Consider the following 18149-nt stretch of genomic DNA (forward strand, 5'->3'; position numbering starts at 1 on the left):
AGTCAACTGGCTGACCTACCGACTGGGAGTGCTGCTGTGAAAGGAGGGGAGTGTTGGTTGTCGTCTCAAATTGGGGGTGGGATTTTCAAAGAGTATTATTAAAAGGTAGCAGTACACGATAAGAAGATCTGGGAATTAAAAGAGTTCCCAACCATAAATGAATCATGCTGTGGCAAGACCACAAACAATGTATGGCTGTACAGACAGGAGCACAGTGCAGAAGTTGCAATGCAATTCTTCATCTGTGTTCAGCCACAGTAACACTTCATCTGAAATGCTGTGTTCTGTTTGGGGTATTGCACTTCGAGAAAAATGTGAACTTGTCAGAGAGGTCTATAAGGAAGGAACGAGAATGATCAAGGGTTTAAAAAACCTCACCTACAGAGGAAGGTTGAAAGACCCTGGCAATGTTCAGCCAAAAAAAAAAAAACAGAAAGAAAGATGACAACTGAGGGAGGAACACAAGTGATTTAAAAGTTGATAAAAGGCTATTTCAGAGAAGGAGGGAATGATTTGTTCTTTTTGTCTACAGTGGCTAAGACAAAAATAATAGCTTTAAATTGCAGCAAGGGAGACTCAGGTCAAACTTCAGGGATACTGCTCCAGTGGTAAGGACAGCAAAGCACAGGAACAGATCATCTGGAGTGGCTGCAGAATCTCTGCTGCTGGAGGTCAGCAGATGGCTGTCCCCCTGTCACGACCCATGTGTCCTCCCTTGAGGTTGGGAAATGGGCTAGAGGGTGACTGAAGTCCCTTCCAGTACTACAACTCACCTACCTCTGGTCCTACAGGGCTTAAGGTTCTCTAACATATTCATGAGTTACAGCGATAAAAAGCACCTGTGAAAATCCCACCCTGCTTTCTTCTCCACTGACTCTCCATAGCATCAGCCCAGGTGCACAGCAGAGGGTTGAGAGCCATGTCTTGGAGCACTGGCTGGGCAGCAGGACCCAGCTTTGCCCCCGTACCTCTTAAAATACACTGCTGCCGTGCAGTAGAGCCCTTCAGCAGACTCTTAGGGGATGTGAACACCTGCATCAAAGCAGCTGAAAGTTTTAGAGAGATTTCTGCTCACCTGAACATCTGGTAGGAGCTGGAAAAAGGTCTGCCGGTTAGCCCCACTGAAAGAGAGGGAAAACCTTGTCTTTGCATGAGCTCAACAGGTACACTGCTGTTTTCATGGGGACTCTCTGTGATAGGGGGTAGTTTTCACCTAGAGTGGTTCTGAAAATTGCCTGGAGGGGGAAAAACAAAAAAGGCAAAACTAATTGTCTAAGGGACAGAGTTCTGAGCAGATTTTGAAATTGCAGAAGTTCCTATCTCTGCCAGCCTGACCTGGCCAACGGACTGCAGTGAGCCTGTGCCTGTGTGGTGGCATTTGCTGCAGGTGGCCCCACGGGACCTTTAGCTCCAGATATGGGGCTTACACACAGCTTTCATGCTGTGCTCTGGAGGCAAGGACCACAGCCCTGTCCTCACAGGCAATATCTGAACTCCATCAGGCAACTCTAAGCATTTCCATGAAGTGGACAGAGTTTCAGAAGTGCTTGGCACTTATCAAGCAGAAAATGTCTTCTGGGCAGAAAGTTCTTTAGAAAATCTTACTACTCTCTGAGGAACCTCAGTGTGAGCTTTTACCCTTTGAGTTTTGGGGGATGCTTTCTCTAAACACACACAGGCACGCTTATGGGTCTTGTGGCTTTGCATGCTGCAGACCAGTGCTTGCATCTCTCTCAAAGGAAGGAAGCGCCTCCCTTTGCACTGCTGCCAGTGTGATTCCGGTTCTTTCCAGGAGGAGCTTTCCTTTGCTTTCTGAAGGAATAGGGTAGCTATACTAATCCTGATATTTCATGCTTCCCTGGTACCTTTCATCCAACGATTCTAATGTGTTTTGCATGGGTTAACCTTGCTGCCCTTCTCTGACCAGGAGGTGAGGGAAGAGGGGGGCTATTAGCTGCAGTTCACAGAGAGAGAGCAAGGGAGTGACTCACCCAAGGTCATACAGTGAATTAAAAGCGAAGGCACAGACCTCCCCTGATTCCTGCCCCCAGCTGTAACCCCGACGCTCGAGTCGCTGCTTTCAAAACTGTGTTAGCGAGGCTGCACGGTTTAAATATGTCATTTCATATGTACAGTAGATTGGGGATTCGTGATGATTATTGGTCTCCATGGATCAAATTACATTTTGTTTCTCTCAGTTTGGCCATGTTTAATGGTAGCTCGATCTGATCGATGGCACTTCAGGGTGGTGGTTGCTCTGAGAGACAGAAAGACATTTTTCATAGTTTTGTAGTGGAGAAAAACGTGCTGACAATGTACTACCACCTTTGAAGACCCAGCTAGCCCTGAACTAGCCCATCAGCCACAGGCTGACTAATCTCCCCTCATACTCAGCCATCACACCAGTGAACCTACTCTAGTCTCATGTGATGGAGATTTTGCTTCTTGGCCTGGACAGCCTGTGAGATGTAGTGCTTTGGTACTGCTTGTATGCGTCCTTCCAGATTTCAGAACTGAAGTTTTCCATAACTAAATAAAATGCTAGTATTTTGCCGATATGGCTTCTGAAATAGCTTTAAAATTCCTCATGACTGTTGTTTATTTGCAGAATCCCTGGTGTGATTGTTCCTTCATAGCAGTTAAGCAGAAGACTTCCCAAATCTGAATGCCTGAGAGAGTCACCATCTGTATTTTTCTGTCTTACCAGGCAGAGAATTTGAAGGCGAGGAAGAGTATCTGGAGATCCTAGGGATCACACGAGAGCAATCGGGCAAGTACGAATGCAAAGCTGCCAACGAGGTTGCTTCAGCAGATGTCAAGCAAGTCCGGGTCACTGTGAACTGTGAGTACATCACAACTACAGCACATCAATGGGGAAAGCTTGGACCATGAGCAGAGGTGACTTTAGGATAAACGGAGGGGCCTTTCTGGATTTATGTTATATGATCTGAAATGGGGAGCTCGTGCTGAGGAAGCTATATGCAATCAGACACTTATTGCAGGGTAAAGTTTGTGCTTCAAACTGGGGAAGATATAAGGTGGGAAGGTGGAGGGGAGGAGAGAGAGTGGGAGGGAGAGAGAGAGAGGAGCTGTGAGCTGCCCCTGTCTCTCCCCACAGAAAGCGTGGCGATGCCTTGTTTTCTCTCATTGATATTCGGGAGAACAGTAGCGTGAAAAGAAGCTTCGGCAAGGCAGCAGGGAGAGATAAGGGAGGGCTCAGCCAGCTCAGAGAAAACACACGCCTGCCTGCACCCAGCCATCTCAGCAGTGCCTGCATGGGTATCACAGCTCAGGGGCTGGGGCAGATGTGTAGTAGAGGCATGTGTTACTGAGGGGGTGCAAAAACTTGACTTTGATGCAGGTTTCCTGTCATTAGTGTAAAGCCCTCTCTAAGAGACCCTCCGAGCACTGATGCCATACAGAAAGGGGCTTGACCAAAGGATACAGCAATCCACCTAAAACCACTGAGAGGTACAGTTAACTGTGTGGCTTACATCCACACCTGCGTGAGTGGGGCGTGGACCCCATCGCCTGTATGTGCCTAGCCAGATGTCCACTTTGCTCTGCGGGCCTGCTCCTCTCACACTGACAGAAGATATTTCAGACTGTCATTACTCTTACAATCCTACATGTGTATATGTCCACCCCCATATTTTTATGGCTCATATTTGGCAATGGAGTGATTTAAAGTGAATATCCCCATTTCCCTGCTCTGTTTCCTTGCTTGGAGGCTAATACCTCTGCAGCAGGGATGGATGAATGGGAAGTATAACTTATCCTGACCTTCTTCAGTTTACCCACCAGAATATTAACTTAAACTCAAATTGGAGATCGTTACAGACATCTTTCAGGGTGCATATGCATGGCCTTGATTCATGGGTAGCACTCCTGGGGAGCGGGTTAGGGCAGACAGCTGATGGCAGCAAGTGTTTCAGTCCATCCCAGTCTTAATTTGCCACCACAGGTGATTTAAGCACCTTTTAATACCATTCTTACTCTTCGTCTCTTTCTTTCCCTTTGGGCGATCACATCAGATCAACTTGTCTGTCTTGCTTAGAAGTCAAGGTTATAGGCTTCCTGCAGCATCTTCAGAATCCACAGAGCTTTTTATAATTCCCCTAGGAACTGGGTGGCAGTGATTTAATACTATCTGTTTCATGGGCCAAATTTGGCATTAATGTGAAACTGTAGTAGCAGATTTTCTGCACTAAAACTGTTGAGGGATTTTTCCTGTCAAAACCAGCTGAGTTTATAAACCTGAGACATTCCGTGAGAACCAATTAATATTTTCAGTTATTTCAACGCTGCTTTTTAACATGGTTGAAACAGATTGCTTGTATGAAGTCAGAACGTTTGATTTTGACTTAGTGTCAACTCATAATAACTGTGCTACGGTAAGATCTTAAACATTTTAACTGTTGGAATATATGAAAAAATAATGTGGGAGTATTGTTATATTATTACGTGGCCTAATTTATAATGTAAACAACTTATAAATTCCTTCAGGACAGACCTTTTCTTTTGAAACAAAGGGAAAAAACTAAGAGGTCGTGCTAGCCGTGCAGTCGTATTTGGAGAGGGAAAGCTAGACATTTGCATACATCTTTCCTTATCTTGCTTCCTTAAACCACACCACAGGCAGCAGAAAATGGGAAAACTACAGTAAATTTGAAAAATGGGACCTGCCCAACCTCGGGAGCTTCCTAGCCATCTCTTATCATCTGCTGTGCAAGCGCGTAGCTTGTCAGCCCGGACTGCAGGAGAGGAGCATCCTCGCTTCGCTTTGCTTTGGTCTCACACCACCACCTTCAGGCTTCCCGAGTAATGGCCCTTGCACATCACAGACGGGGAAACTGAGGCCTGGGGAACGGTGTGGGGAGGAAACCAGCGAAAAGGAACCCACTCCTGGTCTCCCCAGCAGCAAACAGCTAAACGCGGAGCTGCTGCTTTCAGAGTAGGGTGGGCTGGTTTGTTCAGAGCCACCGCCTGCCCCTTCTCCTGGGGGAGCGCTGAAGCAAGCAGACTGTCCTTCACCAAGCCAGCAGCCACGGGGCCAGCAGTGCCTTAAGAAAAGCAGTGGTGTCCACCCGTCTGGGCTCTGTCCTTTAAAAAGCCAAGGAGAGTGGGTAAGGTGGGGACTGGGCTCCTGCAGCACACACCTGCCAGGGTCGTTTTCCAGGCCTGTGGAAAGGCGCTTGTTCATTTTGTGACTCACCTCGTGCCCTAGGTTCACTGAGATGAAAAAGGTTTGCCTTGCTACAGACAGCAGGAAGATATAGTGCTTGAACAAAAAAACTGAAGGAAGGTGGTTAAAAAAATCCACCTTCACTATCCTTTTATTACCTCTCCTCCTTTCCAAATTAAGATATTTACATGAACCCACAGCCTTTGAATGGAGGATCCTATTTATGTACACTTATTAATATTTATGATGTTAGAGGGCGCACTGCAATATCCCTAAAGCCCTGCATAAAATCCCGATTAAGGTCAGGAAAGGGATCACATTGAGATGGCTAATGTGTTCACAAACAAACTTCTTTCCATACATTTTCCAGACAGAATTATTTTTTTTCTTTGACTGACACAATCCATTTTGATTCTTTTGTTTTTTGGCCTTTCAGTGCTAGGACGTGTACAGATGGCGGAGCTCTACTTTGTACACACCGAGTGTGCTTTGTAGTAACTTGAGTCTCAGCAAAGTAGCTGTCTGATTTGCAGCCCTGTAGTCTGCAAGTATTAGTGATGAGAGACAATGCACTTATTTCCCAATCCCTCTCAGTAGCCAGGTGGAAATAATTCTGCCTTTTAATATATAAAAATTGTCGCTTAAGATTTTGAACATGAGGCTGGGGTTGAAGATTCCCATGCCTACCTCACCTGGCGGACTGATAGGTGTCTCATTTTGTTTGCCCATGGTACAACTCTCAGGTTTCGAAGCAAGCAAAGGAGGGAGCACTGTGCTGGGCTGAGGGCAGCCTTCAGACCGAGGAATCATGAGCAAGCCCTTTTGGAGCCTGTGAAAAAGCATGATGTCCAGGAAGGTTTGGGCAGGATTTGTAACCTTAGACACCTGAGGCAAGTGTCTCAACAAGTGGTCCTGCTCTAAAAGTTGCACCCATAGCTCCTGCTAAAGCTCTTCCTTTTTAAATTGTGATTGTATTATTGTATCTCTGTCTCATGCATGTTGCCCCAGTCCTTTCCTTATTACAGATTTGACATTAGGCACAGAGTTTGTATGGAAAATAATTTTTCATGCTAGTGTTAAATTCCTACTTTCTTATTTTTACTTTTGCTATCTTCCTTTACCCTTGATGAAGTCTTTCTCTCATCATCTTCTCTCTGATGAGCCTATGTGAACTAGGGATCTGCAGGTAAATATTCATAAATTACAGAAGTCCATCATTAACCTCAACTCTGCCTGTGTATGCCTGTGCATTTATGATAGAACTTTACTCAGTGTTGCTGAAGCGAGAGGCACATGTAAGGAGTGATGCTAATGTGGTCTATGAGGGAGAGTCTCAGCAAGCAGCAGCCGTGGGCCTCCACCACCCCTAATGGTTTGCATAAGGAAGCCAGCCCTGACATAGATTCACTGTTTTGTTCCACCTGGAATTGTGTGAAGTGACCACGTTTCCTCCCTGCAGACCCTCCCACCATCACAGAGTCCAAGAGCAATGAAGCGGCCACGGGACGACAAGCCTTACTCCGCTGCGAGGCATCCGCAGAGCCCACACCTGATTTCGAGTGGTACAGAGATGATACCAGGTAAGACCTTTAGTTCGCCTCTTCCCTTCTCTCCCTTTTGCAGAATCACGGAATCACAGAATGTCAGGGGTTGGAAGGGACCTCAAAAGATCATCTAGTCCAGCCCACCTGCCAGAGCAGGATCACCTACAGTAGGTCACACAGGAACGCGTCCAGGCGGGTTTTGAATGTCTCCAGAGAAGGAGACTCCACAACCTCCCTGGGCAGCCTTTTCTTCAGTCAACTCAATAGAGGATCCTTGGAAAATCACTTGTCATCCTCCCCAACTCTTCTCAAACAAATTACTCTTCACGAACCAGATAAGTCGCAATGGTCCTATCAGTCTCAGCAGAGCCAGCATGGCCAGGGCTTCATCTAGGAGAAGGAGCTGCTGATGTGTAAGATTCCCCCATCTGTGTGGCCTGAGCCACCTGGATTTGCACATGAGAGAAAATGAATAGAGAAAAGGGATCTGTCCTTTATACCTGAGCATTTGCCTGGCATTAAAAAGGTTGTGCTATTGTCCTAGTTTCTAACCTGACTCATGTACACAGGCTTGGGCAGACTCAGTTTTAGTATATGTACATACTGGAACATATGAATTGGTGCATTTCATGGAAAACCTTTTTTTTCAAGTACAGACTAACCCTCAGCTAGCTATGGTATTTTCATTTCCAGGTATTAGCTGGTACTGGGTAAAGTCTTCTTCCCTTTCCCATTGCTTTTCTTGCTTCTCTACTCTTTTACTGGTGGCATTTCACCTCACTGTAGTGCTTCTTCCTTTCACTCCTTCCTCCTGCTTTCCATCCGTTCCTTTTTTGGTCTTTTTCTTCCTATGTTTCCTTCCTGCCTCCCTCCACCCTCATCTATCAGCTGGGCTGAATGGTTTACTGCCTGCCTGGGCAGTGATTTCTTTCTCAATACACAACTGCCATTGCACTAGACGCCTCTTCTCCTGTCTTCCCAGGATAAGCAGCGCTAATGGTCTGGAGATTAAGAGCACAGGAACCCAGTCTCTGCTGATGGTGGCCAACGTCACCGAGGAACACTATGGGAACTACACGTGTGTGGCTGCCAACAAGCTGGGAGTCACAAATGCCAGCCTATACCTTTACAGTAAGTATGGGAGAGGGTGAAGGGAGGTCCAGATAGCTCTCTCAAAGACCAGGCTGTGTAGGAAGCACATGGTGACCAAAATTCAGGAAAGCACCCACTTGCCACCCCCACCCCGCCAAGCCTCCAGCCATGAACTGGCTTTCAGTGTTCTGCTTCAGATACCTACACATTCATACTTGCTGTGAAACACAGACACAGCCAAATTAAAAGGTTTGAAGTCAAGCCCTTTGATTGACTTTCCTCGCTGAAGTCAGATTTTGTTAAAATACTTAAACATGTTTGTTTTAAAGCTGGAAACAAAAACCCTTTAGAATGACAGCCCCTTTAATAAGGAGGCAGAAGGCCAGGGCTCGGAGGGTCTGTGACAGCTGAGAAATGACAAGTAATTCAGAGAGATGGAAAGAACTAGCCACCAAGCCTGAGGAGAACAAGAGAGAGTCGAGAAAAAGAGTAATGAATTTAAAAATGGAAGGGAAAAAAGTGGGAAAAAGACAGAATGATTTAAAGGGACATACCATAGGGAACATGGGGGAAAAGGTAATCAGCAGGTGAAATATGGAATAAAATTCCTTGGATCTCATTCTGCTACCTTTCAGTTACTGAGTTTGTCCTAGTAAGCATAAACAGACAGAAGCTGGGACATGACCAAACTCTAGAGCAGAGTTACCTGCTGGTTCTGAATTTCGCAGCTGATTCAAACCTGACTCTGAACAGAATCCCTGCCTCTCACCTTCCACCTGCGCGCACATACAAACTGCGGCATATTCAGAACGCAGTTCCTACTTCCAGATCTAAAACTTGGGCTTGACTTAGACCATACGTTGTTTTTGCCACCAGAAATAGACTCCAGCAGGTCAACCCACTCACATGAGTAGACACATAGACACAGAAGTGACTTAGGGCTGTATTTCCTCTGACGGTCCCAAATTGAATTAAAACACTCAGGCCATGACCTGTGTGTCCTTTTAAACAGAAAAACAGATAAGCTGTGTAAACCAGTCTTGGTATGGGAGGCATTTTCATCTAGTTACTGCTATGTGTGATCAGGTTAATCAAACCATCAGAAAAACAGTGGGTTTTTTGATTATTTTTAAATAGATGTATTGCAGAAAGATAAGTCCATTGGCATTCTTTGTTTACCACCTCTGGATTTATTTCATGGCAGTTTGAATTTTTGCAGAATTTGAGTGTATTCTGTGGAAGCTTTTTTCTAAAGAGCAGATATTATCGTGAAAGAACACGTATTTGATTTCCTGTAGCACTGGAGCACACAAAGCAAATTTCTGCTTAGAAAGTCTTTTCGCCCTGGTCTTGTGACTGTCATGAGATTCAAATAGAATCCTCAGGCAGCAATCTGGAACACAATTTTCAAATACTCCAGATTTGTTCTTGCTGATATTAATATAATGCTAAGTTTAGAATCCATTATTTGTGGCTGAGTTCTAAATTTGGCCCTCTCTGTTGGTTCCTGTTACACAGATGAGCTGAAATGCATCACTGAAACAAAATATATGATGAAATTTGATAATGTATGTATGCACACGTGATTTTAGTTGGGGGGCTGGTTTTGCTAGAAAAGCATTTTGCATGACTTCAAATTTCACCTCAAAGGATCTCAAAGGATTTGCTAGCAACAAATATTTTAATATCACAAGTTATTTAGAAACGGGTTAGTGTTATTAACACCATTTTGCAGTAGGAAGCTAAGGTACAGAGTGAAGAAGTGGTTTACTCATGGTCTTAAAATGAGTGGCAGAACCTGTAAGAGACGCAGGAAGGTCTTGCAAAGTTGCTGTGAACTATTCCAGTAGGAAGCATGGCAACTATTACAGATTACTTGCAAAAGTAAGGTTATTATTTTAGCCTCCTTTTGTCATGTATGAAGACAGCTTTCATTCTTTCAAGCTCTTAAATATTGTTTATTGTTTTTACCTTAGAAATTCAAGGCCTATTTGTTCTGGAAAATGCTAGAGAACTTCACAGGAGACAGAAAAGTGGAGGTGCAGGAGCTCAGAGAGATGTGATGATTTTCAGCAGACTGTTTCTAACTTTTCTTATTGTTACTTAGTTAATACATGTTCACATAGTTTCAGGAAATCTCTGCTCTCCTTCTATTTAGTGTGGAAGAGATAGAAAAAGAAAAATCCAGGCAGACTGAATACAGCTGGTATTTCTAAGGTTAAGAAATCAGAGGGGAAATGAGTGAAGGGAATCCAGCCTCAAAAAGATAAAGAGAGCAGCTGAAAAAACCTACAAGCCCAGGTGAAAAAAAAAGCTGTAACGATCACACAGTAGCTGAAATAACAGGTAATGCACACTCCCAGTCTCACACCCAGGCAGAAAAATGAAGCAGTGCCAAGTTTTTGCAAGGTACAGCAGACACTCAAATACTTGGGAGTGTTTTTCATCCCTAGAATCAGAGATTTTGTGTCTTTTCTAAACAGAGAACAAGCACACTGTAGGGCAACATCCCACTAGAAGGGCAGATGCAGTGCTGGTTCCTCAGTGTCCCTTTGCAGCACAAAAAGAATGGCAGCCAGGAGTGAAGAAACAACCAGAGAGTTAATAATGAGGCACTGGCAGCTTTGCCTGAGGTGGAGGGCAGAAGGGGAGCTAGCAGAATGATGTGAAAGAGCAGTTTTGCAGCAGAGAAAAATGGGTGACTGCCATTTCAGGAAATCTCAGCCAGCATTGAAAAACTCTTGGAGAGACTGAGTGCCTTAGATGTCAATGTCATAGATAGAAGATTCATTAAAATACAAAAGCAGTTCCCTTGAGCTGTATGAATAGGTAACTAGTGATCTTCCTTAAAGGATCTACCATCAGGATTGCCTGCTGTAGGTGGAGAGATTTATACCCCTCACTCCTGGAGACTGAATTTTCAACAACATGAAAAGTGCCCATAGCAAAGGTCTGTCTTACCCAGGAACCTGTCTCCAACAGCAGTATGGAATATGTTTGCAGGAAGGGTACTCAGGTACAGTTTGAGGATACAGCTGATCTAAGAGCTTGCTACTCCCCGTTACTTTCCCCTCATTTTTCTCACTCTGCTCTCTGCCACATGCTCTTGTTGTTTCCCTTATTCTAGTACCCAGTGGACAAACCACTGAGCCAGTTCAACCTGCTAAACCAGTGAAAAAGTAGCCCGCCTTGGCCACCCACTCCCCAAAATGCTCCCAAATATTTTCTTTTGTTGTACCAAGCTGAATTAGTTCACAGAAAGGCTCAACAAGCACCAGAGCCCGTGCAAGAGGGAAAGCCCTATCACACATCTGTGAGTATGAGGAATTGGGAGGCAGGACCATGTTTTACAGCATTAGCAAGCCAGTAGGTTGATTCAGCTCTGCAGGGTTTGTAAACCCCCAAGCACAAAATACTGTGAGACCTAGGGATGGGGCAGTAGCACAGATCTCTGTGAAAATTGCCTGACAGAGAGGCCAGGCTAGGAGCAATAGAGCAACAAAGGTGAATAGTAGTGCTGCAACTGAAAGGAAAGGGGTTTAGTGTATTAGCAGGGAGGGAAAGTGTTTTCTTTTCATTCCACTCAGCTGAGTGCTATAAAAACAATGTGAGTAAACGTCACAATTTGTATCAACCCATGCTACACAGAAGTGTAAATATGTGTATTTAGACTAGACACACATCTGCTGTCCGAGCATATAGATGCACAGGTTTACGTGCACATGAGTATGTGTACATCTGCCTACACCTGCATGATATATAAGCAAGCGTGCACACACCCCAACACAGGGACCCAGAACCAGACACAGCCCTTGGTGTGTTCTAGCAAGGCAGGGCAAAGAAATTAAAGCTTTCCCAAATTAGTTGACTTCAGCCTCCTGCAGAACAAGCCCATCCCAGAGGCTGACAGAAGACAGTGGGGCAGTGTCACACATCCTGGGTGGGTCCCCTCCCTCATTCTCTGTAGCTTGCATTCTCAGCACCCTTTGGGGAGTAAGGAAAGGTGGAAGTGAAGCAGCAGCCAGTCCAATTAGAAGCATCAGCAGATAGGTTCCCACACCTATCTCCTCTGGAGGCTTCAGGTAGAGTTATCGTTACAGTCCAGCAGTTCTGACTGCAGCAAGAGGCACGTCTCTAAGAAGAGCTGCCACTCACCTCTAACTTGGCGTCATTTGTTGGCGCCTCAGCACAAGTGCTGGCTCTGTGGCCACACTTAGAATCATAAAATCATAGATTGTTTTGGTTAGGAAATACCTAGAGTCCAACCATTAACCTAGCAATGCCAAATCCATCACTAAACCATGTCTCTCAGCACCACATCTACACAGCTTTTACATACCTCCAGGTATCCCTCTGTAGAGCCTTCCCACTCTCAAGCAGATCAACATTTTTGCCCAGCTTTGTGTCATCTGCAAACTTACTGCAGATCATTGATAACAACATAAAAGAGAACTAGCCCAAATATTGAGCGCTGGGAAACACCACTTCCACTAAGCAGGTCATCTTGTCTGGTTAGTATTAGCTTGCACCCCTTCTTCTGATTTTCTGCCCACACTCTGTTGTGCCTGAGCATTTGCTTATGGTGGCTACTGCTAGGGTTTGGAGAATACCTGTGGCCAGAATGTCTCTTGGTGGCTCTTAGTGCAGACCCCATGTTTACCTGGGGGCTGTCAGTAATGGGGAGACTCAGAATTGGTTAGGGTGACAGCCAGGTGTGACAAGGCTGAGACACTGCTAATAAGCCAGAGTGGAGCAATAAAGGCAGCAGGCAGTGGGCAAGGGGAACAGAGGTAGAGCCCTTGAATAGAAAGCAGCATGATAATGAGGCCGTAGTGCTTTGCTTTAACTGCTTATGCTGTGCTGTCTGCAGCCTGCTGTGCAGGAAGAAGGTAAAGGGGAGTTGAGTTATTTAACTAAACTAAATAACAAGGAAGTCATGTCAGCACAACAGCCTGCTTTCGCAGAACAATAGTCCCCTGTTGCTACATAAACACAGAGATCCAGGCTAGCAGCCTATTTTCTAGGCAAGAGGCGATCTCCCCTGTGCCTGCTGTGGATTCAAACAGCTCCATTGCCACTGTCACGGCAGGAGATCTGCCAGTGTCAAAGGGATGGGCCTGACCTCCTACGTCCCCGTAGGCTCCAGTGAGTCAGAAACTAGCGCTTTGCACCAAGGGTGCTGTATAAAGAGCATTGGTCTCCAAATAGCTGGGTCTGGGCTGATCAGAGAATAGTAGTGGACTATTGATGTAGCCTGCCACGCACTATGCCCATCACCAGTGATCTTAGCATTGTCCTTTCAGGTAAGCCAGGAGACAACTCATTGCCCCAAGCCTATCAGCTGTTGCATGGTAGCATATCTCAGCAGCTAAATGTCTACCTCACAATCAGTCCATGAGTATGAACTTGTCTCAGTCAGTACAAGACATCCAGCAAGCTCTGAAGGTAATGAAAGGAGTCGTGGTAATCAGAGTCAGGCCTGGGGGGCTTGTATTCTTGGTTCTGCGCTTGGGTCTGCCAACAGTTCAACGTTTAACCCTGGGCAAATTGCTTCCTTGCTCTGTGCATCAACTGCATGATCTGTAAAACGGAATTAACGCTACTGTTAGCCTCAGACTGAGGTCTCTGACACCAGTTTCTCTCAGTCTGTGCAATTCTTTTGAGATCCTTGTGTGGAAGAAGCAAAGTGTGAAGCCAGCAGTGACATATAAAGAGAATGCATTATAAAAACTCTATAAACAAACCAGCAGGCTCTGTGTACAGCCAGAGGTTGATGAGTCTGCAAAAACTCTGCTCCCCTCAGAATACAAAAGCTCAAAAGAAGCAAAGTGCCCTTGAGGATTCACCAGGGTGAATGCTCCCATGCTCAAATCCCCAGGGGACCTCTCACTGGCAAGAAATCCATTGTGGAGAAGGTTCTGGGGAGGCAGCAACTTCCCACGGAGGGCTTCCGTGACTCACCTCTCTGCCAAGACTGGCTTCCAGCCAGAGGTGGAGCTAAGAGGAGCTGTAGTGTGATGACATGAGTGGTCTTGAAAGTCAGAGGGGAGATGTGGCCCATCAACTCCAATTACCTTCACTGCAGGTGCTTAATCCCTCTTGCTGCGTGGATATTATTTGTTTGGTTTTTCAAGTGAGTTCTCTCCCAGTCTCAAGGGGTAGTTGATGCGTATTAGGTGTGTTGCTAGCAAAATGCTCTGGATATGAAACCTGTTCTAGTCTGTCTAATTTAGGGGTGGACAACTCCATCAGGTTTGTATCTGCTGCTTGCTTGGTGTGAAAAGTGGCTTGGCCTTGTCTCCTGCATGTTGCTTATTGTTTTTTTTCCCCCCTTAGAACGAGTTTTACCCACACTCCCCAATCCTTTTCCAGGTCAGTATATGTTTTATGTTGAAGTAGCTCTTTAGCCGGGTCATTCTCCATCATTCTGACAAATGCTCAGAGCTAGGGATGGGCAAAACAGCTCAGAAATACAGGAAAATAAGGACATTCCATTCCTGTCTACAGGTAGTTTGATCTCTTCTGCTCATCTTCCTCATTCTGCCCATTCCCCCTCCCTTTTCAAAAAACCAATCAACAGCAACAATCTTTAGCCAGACTTTCAGCCATGACATTGCGTCCTCACCCAGGTCTGCACAGTCTTCAGTGAGGTTCAATTTGGCTGCAGACCTAATCCTAATATATATTCCTGTCCTATGATGCCTTTGCCCATGTGTTTGGTTCTGGATCAAACGCATAAGCAGACCTAAAATTTTGCAGAGGCAGTATAAGGGAGAAGCTAAAGATTAAATTGCCGCCAGGACGTTTTTTCACTCTGGTTGTGCAAACTATTAATGGCGAAACATTTTGTTTTGTCATTGCTCTGTCACACACCCCCAAGTCCCATAGTGCTGCTTTTGAGGCAGAGAGCGTGACAAGAGGTGCACAGTGAGGTGTTACTGTCTGCTTTCTTCCAGGGGAAGAAGGTGTGAAAAGAGGGTCTGACAGGAAAATTCCTGTCTCTGTGCTGCCCAAGCATACCTTGGGTCCAGGCGGCACAGCCGACATCCACATGAGACTTGGGGCTCAGATGTGACCTTGAGATTCCGAAAAAGTGTAGACACTGGATACTTTCAGAAAGCAGGTTGCAGCATTTGAAAGCAGTGGTTGAAACCAAATCAACAATAAGGCTTCCAGTCCCAATATTCACTAAAAAAAAAAATCTTGGCTTAGATCTCCTTAGTGTCTTTGTTTAACCACCATATGATGAAGATGCACTCAACCCGTGGGATGTTCAGAGGCCTAAATAGTTAATGTCTATGCAGAGCTTTGGGGTAGAGTGTTATTGCGAATCCATGTTGTTTTGCAAAAGAGCACCTGCCCAAGTAAAGCACCTGCAGGTACTCCTATGAAAATAACAATAAATGCTGGGTGTTAACACTGGCTCCATTTCACCACTCTGCCGTTTTCAAATCAAGCTACGCTCTTGGCAACTTACTCAGGCTCAGGATGTAGTCACAATTGCCTATTTAAAAGGCAAATCCACAAATACAATTAAAGAAAAGTAACTACAAAAAAAGGAACGGGGGTGGGGGGAGAAATCAAGCTACCATTAAAATTAAATCCCAGAGAGTGATTTGTAAATAACATTCAAGGAGCTGAGAAAAGGAGTAAAGTAGGCCATTGGGAACCTAGTGTGGAAAAATAAATCCAATTAAACACCATTATTGCATGTATTGCAAATGAAACTTGTGCTTGAATATGAAATTAAAGTTGCTGAGGCTGTTTGGGATGTAAGGTTTTGAGGAATTTTCCAATTTTGGGTGTTCTTTTTTTAAGCAGAATTTTCAATGACAAATATTTTTGTCAGAGGGAAAACCCAGGGCTCTTTATGATTATTTTTATTATATATCCAAATCCCACAGGCAGGCAGTGTTATTTTTTTTCATAGCCAGCCCTGTTTACAGCTGGTTTTGAATTAGTAGTCCATTAAGCTAAATGATAAAGCAAAACCAGCAAGTGAGCCAGGCCAGGATTTCCATACCAAATACCCTTCCTAATCAAACCGCCAAGGCCATCCTGCGCAGCTTTAGTCAATCCTTTAGAACACTTCCCCCTCTGTCTTTGAAGTCGTTCTATTTTTCCTTTTACTGCTCCCCAGTCTCCTGAGATCATCTTGAAGGACATCCTGGTGTGACATCACTTCTGTGAGGAGTCTCCAGGAATTTGTGGTGCCAAATGCTGGGATATCTCCAGTGACCCAGGACATGCAAAGAGGATTTTGCAGAGGGGGAAAGTAGAGTTTAAATACTCTGGACCTCATTTGCTTTCTGAAAGCTTCTACCAGCTTCTCCAATGTGGGTGTTCAAGCACAGATATTGGCGCCTATCTCAACATTTGCCTTTACTTTGCTGTTCACCGTCAAAGAAACCTTAGGCATAGAATCTTCTTTTTTGACCTTTTTCTCCCCATGAGTTGATGTTCTGAGATGCAGTCCTCAGCTCTCAAATAAGCCTCTCCTCAGTGGGCAGAATCACAGCCTCCTCCCTTTTTCTCCCTCAATTTCCATTCCTCTTAAGGCTCATACTTCCGTGCCCTGTGGTGTTTTGAGCGGTAATGTAAAAGGAAGGTGTTTTGAGATGAAGAGTGCTGTAGTCATGTTAAGCTATCATTATCTAGCTGCTGTGGAAACATCTTGCTTTTAGGCAGACTGGAGACTCAGAAGCAGCCCATTTAACTAAGTATGTGGGACTTAAACTTGATGAGACAGTTTCCTAAAAGGCCGATGGAGCCCATCTGATTCAGCTCTCAACTGAATTGTCCTTGTTAAAATTTCCAGCCCTCCTGATTTTGCAGCCAGGCACTCAAAATCCCCTGAAATGTCTTCTGAGATGATACCATATCATCACATCTTCCTGTCTGCATTGTAACATCATATCGTAATGAAATGACTCCAGAACTATCTGTCACAAAGGGGGCCTTACTGCATCATTAGAGAGTTTTTCAAAACTTCTTTTTTTCTTCTGGAAGAGGGGAACTTGCTCATTCCATACCACACCTGCCAGTCGCAGGGCAAGCAAGACCACTGTTGAACCTCAATTATGGCACTATCTTCATCTCTGTCCTCCACTGTCCCTTGTCCTCAGCCCTTTGAACATAGTACTCTCTCCCCTGTGTTAATATCAGAATGGCTTATCCAGACCGATGGGCTTCAAAACCCACGAGACTTCCTCACAGGAACTTTATGATGAGGGCTTGCCACAGGCTAACCAGGGGCTGTCTTGGAATCATTTGCTTGAGTGCCCTGGGACCTCTACAAGGGGGATGCCGTGTTTCTCAGAAAGCAGCACATGCAGAATCATCCAGAGGGCATCAAGCATGCCAGTCTTACAGCCTGATCTGACAAAGTCATGGCCATCAACAAGGGGAGAAAAGATTTATAGCAGTAGTGTGTTAGTAATTAGCAGAGGGGGAGGGAAAAGGAAAATGAGCAGTCCTGTCTTTCTGCCAAAACGGGCACTGATTGGAGAATGACCCTGTAGGACTGTAGATTGTAGCTAGTCTCCATTTAGCTGTAGCCCATGTAGCCTGTACCGTCACTAATGCCTTCATCAGGTGGGTGGGAGCTGGGGGCAGAAAAGAGATGTTTGTTTGGGTCTGATGACCAGAGTTGGAAGCAGAGAGTATCTTTCTTTCTAATACCCTCTCAGACCTCTTCCCTCCCTATGGAGGCCCCAGCTGCACAGAAGAGAGTTCATCTATTGCAGTGGCCACCTCCGCCCATCTCTGCTTCCCTTCCGCTTTTTCTAGTGCACGGCTCCACCGGTTCTGCTGGGCAGCTTTTGTGTCAGTGGCATCTGTTTTGACAAAAGCATGAACATCTGAGTATTTTGAAGCTAAGGAGAGAAGCATGGGGGAATACATCAGACACTACAGACTGTAAAGGGTTAACACATTATGAGGGGGGTTTGCTGACTAGGCAGTGGTGTGAGAAAGTCCGCAGAAACCAGCCTTCCCAGCATGGCATGGCCAGCTAGAGTATTTGTCCATCTCTGGAGTCTGATGCCTTGAGGATGCTTTCTCAGCTGGGATCTAAGAAGAGGTAGTAAAAACCCAAGCTTTTGCAGCCTTTGAAACAAACTAGCTGGAAGGGCTGGGGGAACTATAGCATAAAAAGGTCAAAATAGCCAGTCTTGTCCTATCGTGATCCCAACATAGAAACTACCAGCAGAGAAAAAAAAATGGCCATAGGGACCAAATGCAGGAGGGCATGTTTGGAGCCATGCGTAAATCTGATATTTCCATAAATTCTCAGGCATTCTAAGGCCATAGCACAGCAGTGATATGTG

At 45.2% G+C, this 18149-nt stretch overlaps 1 protein-coding gene across 1 annotated transcript; it reads left to right on the forward strand.

Annotated features, from left to right (window-relative positions):
- Window positions 1–2707: 2707 nt before the first annotated feature.
- Window positions 2708–14193, forward strand: LOC104272147 (limbic system-associated membrane protein-like; the record flags this gene model as incomplete). The annotated part of the gene is made up of 4 exons (XM_009867058.1): window positions 2708–2842; window positions 6645–6765; window positions 7712–7860; window positions 14158–14193. Coding segments are annotated over 4 exons (441 nt in total), but the record flags the coding sequence as incomplete, so codon positions are not given.
- Window positions 14194–18149: the final 3956 nt, after the last annotated feature.

This window comes from Apaloderma vittatum, unplaced genomic scaffold, assembly GCF_000703405.1.
Source record: "Apaloderma vittatum isolate BGI_N311 unplaced genomic scaffold, ASM70340v1 scaffold8023, whole genome shotgun sequence".
Lineage (NCBI taxonomy): Eukaryota > Metazoa > Chordata > Aves > Trogoniformes > Trogonidae > Apaloderma > Apaloderma vittatum.